The sequence below is a fragment of the Monodon monoceros genome, unplaced genomic scaffold, assembly GCF_005190385.1.
Source record: "Monodon monoceros isolate NGI ecotype Baffin Bay Population unplaced genomic scaffold, NGI_Narwhal_1 Super_Scaffold_22, whole genome shotgun sequence".
Lineage (NCBI taxonomy): Eukaryota > Metazoa > Chordata > Mammalia > Artiodactyla > Monodontidae > Monodon > Monodon monoceros.
This window is the reverse complement of record NW_021703779.1, coordinates 64,623,190-64,627,106: the sequence shown is the minus strand read 5'-3', so window position 1 is coordinate 64,627,106 and position 3,917 is coordinate 64,623,190. Positions and strand designations below refer to the sequence as shown.

The 3,917-nt window shown below is 38.4% G+C and overlaps 1 protein-coding gene across 1 annotated transcript; it reads right to left on the bottom strand.

Annotated features, from left to right (window-relative positions):
- Positions 1-224: 224 nt before the first annotated feature.
- Positions 225-2,209, bottom strand: LOC114905826 (toll-like receptor 13). The gene is given in 2 exon segments (XM_029240196.1): positions 225-1,918; positions 1,921-2,209. Coding segments are annotated over 2 exon segments (1,983 nt in total).
- Positions 2,210-3,917: the final 1,708 nt, after the last annotated feature.

Genomic DNA, 3,917 nt, shown 5'->3' with positions numbered 1-3,917 from the left:
CCTACTTTCCGGATATCTAATCCTCTAATAGCGGGATTACATCCCCTAACACTGTTCCTGAAGCTTCCTCAGGCAGCTCCCTTCACTCTTCCAGTTGCCTGATGGACATTAACCAAATAATGGTCATGAGCAACCTTCTCCCTGCAGAGCAGGTACATTCAGTCACACTCTTAGTCGATACACACCTTGGGCAACATTGGATTTGAGGTCACAAAGACTTCTAGTCACTGGGCCACAATCAGCTGTGTGTTGTCTTTCTCCACAGATTTGTTGCCCAATGCATTTCTAATACGAGCCCAGAAGAGTGGCCTCTCTTGGACACTGTCTGGCCAGGTGATAAATGTCTGCCTATTCACAAGTTTCCTGAGTCGGTGGTAGCTGGATAACTTATAGTTTGGGATCTCTTCCAGGAAGATCAAGATGATGACATCCTCGTGCTCATAGAACATCTTGATGCTGGCCAGCTGTACTTCAAGCTGGCACCATTCACTGTGCAGGTAGTGGTTACTGACCACACACAAAGTTTTCCGGCTGGTGTTGATGTCATTCTGGATGTTCTCAAAGATGTCTATGCCTGGATCAAAGTCCCAGTGGTGAAGACAGAGCTTAAAAGTGGGCTGGCCACCTTCTTCTAGGGCTGGAACAAGCTCTTCATATACCCACTGCTCATCAGTGGCAGTGAAAGAGACAAAGGCATCATAGATGAACTCCTTCTCTGTCCTTTGCCACTTGGCCAGGTACCAGGCTTAAAATATGTAGAGCCCATACCATAGAGACGGAGTCATCTTGGCAATGAACCAAGAGGAGACCATGGTTGTGAGGACCAGACTGAAGGAGCAGAAGAAGCAAACATTTCCTAGGTCAAAATTACACATAGAATCATCGAAATCTATCAACAAACTCTGGATATTTGGCTGCTGACAAGTATAGCTCCAGAGGTAGGGGATATGGACATTTGCTGTGTTTATTGACCAATTCTTGAAACATGCATTGTCACAGCTGCACTGAAGTTTGTTCCCATAGAGATCAAAGTACTTCAGAGACTTCAGATTCTCCAGATGACTTTGATTAATGACTCTTACGTTGTTGAATCTTAAAGAGAAGTCCTGAAGGCTTTCTAATCCAGAGAACATGCCAGGAGTCAATGACTCTAAGTTGTTGTTTTCCAGGTGCAGCATTTTTAGTCTTTTGAGTTTTTGGAATAAGGAAATATTTAAACTGAGACTTCAGTCTCCAGGTTTTGTTCCTGAGATATCCAACTTTGTGAGATTAATCAGGGAGTCAAACTGAAGGTGGCCTAGGAATACCATGGGATTTTTCCCTAGGAGTAGCTCCTGCAGGCCATTCAGCCCTTGGAAGAAGTTGGTTGGAACAACCTGAATTCCATGTATTTGTCCTTCTAGGTTGAGTTGTTTCAAAGACTTGAGGTTCATAAATGGAGGAAATGGCAAGGTCCTACTGGTTTCATAACTAATTTTATTAAAACTGAGATTCAAAACTTCTAGATTTTCCAGGCCCAAGAAAAGGCCTGCTTGAAAACTTGACAAGATATTGTATGCCAAGTCAAGTTTGTAGAAGTAATTGAGGTCAGAAAATGCATTCTCCTCTATGTCTTTCAGGCAGTTCTGGGAGAGAATGAGAACTTGGAGCTTCTTCAGAAACTGAAATGTTCTGCGTTTTAGTGTCCGAATATTGTTGTATCCAAGGTCTAAACTCTCTAAATTTGGAAATTGAGGAAAGGAGTATTTGTCAATTTTTACTATCCAGCACCCAGCCAAGTTGAGCTCCTTCAATGAATACAGCCCAAAGAAGGCCATATTACTGAGTACTGTGATGGGATTTCTAGAGAGAAAGAGAGATTGTAGGTACCTCAAGGGTGAAAATGCAAAATCTGGAAATCTTTTAAACTTATTGTGCTCAGGTCTAGGGCTCTCAAGTTCTGGAGGGCACTCCAGGTCCTGTTGCTGACAAAGGAAAGTTGACACGTGTTTAGATTCAGCCTTTGGAGGCTGGGCATAGCATCAAACTCACTGTCATTGAGGTGAACAAGATCACTGCTTTGGCTCAGGTCAAGGGACAAAAGCCTGGTACAGTTGGCAAGGCACTTTACGCCCCCTGCATTAATGGCATTTTCCCAAAAAACCAAAGCCTCTAATACAGGTAAATTTCAGAGGAGGCGACACCAAATATAGACTTGGTATGTCTTCATTTAGTCAAAATCTCCTTTATATTTTTTAAAAGTTTTAAAATATTCTCTGTAAATTTTTGTGTTTCTGTGTTAGGGTATGTCCTAGAAACTTTTAGATTTTATTATTGAGATATTGAGAAATATCTTATTTTTTCCTATTTAATTTTCTAGTTAAGTATAGCAAGGGTGCCATAACTTTTTAATTTTTTGTGTTCTTGTTGATCATAAGCATAGAAAGCTTTCTGAACTCCTAATAGTTTTTAAAATATGACTGTTTATTCTATTAGGTTTATATGTTAATGATTATGTTCTCTGTAGGTAATGGAAGTTATATATCTCTTTTTCAAATTCATACATTTCCTATGCATTTTTTATGTTGGTCTCATAATATTGGTCACAACCTCCCTATATTAAATCATAGTGATGATAGATGTTTTTTCTTAATGGGATGACATCTATAGATTTTCAATTAATTATTTTATTTGCTATAAGTTTCAATATATATCAAGTCAGAAAATTTCCCTCATACTCCTAATTTTTTAAGGAAGAATATAGTTGAGTTTGACCAGAACACAAAGAGAGAGGGGGAAATAGAGCCATCAACTAAGGGAGAGTGTACAGGGGCAACAAATTTCTTGCACAGATGATAAATTGGCAGTAAGTACAGAAGTGTGAAAATATCAAGCACTTACTATGTGTCCAGCATTTTCATAGGCATGAATGACTCACTACAAAACTCAGCAAGATAAACAGTCTTAACCCCACTGTATACATGGGGAACTGGAAGCTCAGAGACACAAATATTGTACAGCTAATGTGAGGCAGATTAGCAATTCAAAGAAAAGGCTATATCTTATTTATGTGGAAATCAGATGTAAGTTTACATACATTTTTAATAGCAGTTTAATTAAAGTATATTTTATATACCATAAACTTTATTCTTTTAAAGTGTATATAATGAAGTGGTTTTTAATATAGTTGCAAGTTTTTGCAATTATCACTATCCAATTCCAGAAAATTGTCTTCACCGCCCCCCCCCAAAAAAAAGCCCTGCACACATTAGCAATCACTCTCCATTCTTGCTTTTATGTAGGCCCTGACGACCACTAACCTATTTTCTCTCTCTATGGGTATGCTTATTCTGGACATTTCATATAAATAGAAACACAGAATATGTGGCAAAAAAAAAAAAAGCAAAGGCTATATCATCTCAGAACCTCATGTTCTTTCCACTACCTTCTGTCGCCCCTTAATTCCAAAAGAACAGCCCCCAAACATTTGTAACAATGATTACATCACAGGGATACTTGTAACAACTCTATCTCAGTGGTCACTTTGAAGAATGCTAATTTGGTGTATAAATTCTAGAATATTCCACAAAAGGTGGTGTCCTAAGTTTATACTTACACTTTATATTCATGTCAATGACAGAGAAAATGAAAAAAACAATGATCTAATGATAGTTTCAATTTTAAGTCAGCCCACTGGTATTAGGACTGAGATGAGTAGATTTATTCAGTGCTAGGAGGCCAATGCTTTAAGGCATTTTAAGTTTGTTAGGCAACAGGAAGGAAATGGATCAAAGGATGAGAGATTTCATTGCAAAAGTAAATATAAGAAGAAGGAGAAGGGCAAAGAGGAGAAGGAGCAGAAGAGGAAGAAAAAGTAGTAATATAAGTAAATATGTCTTGCATAAGTGTGAGGTGACTCAAGGAAACTGGGTTGAACA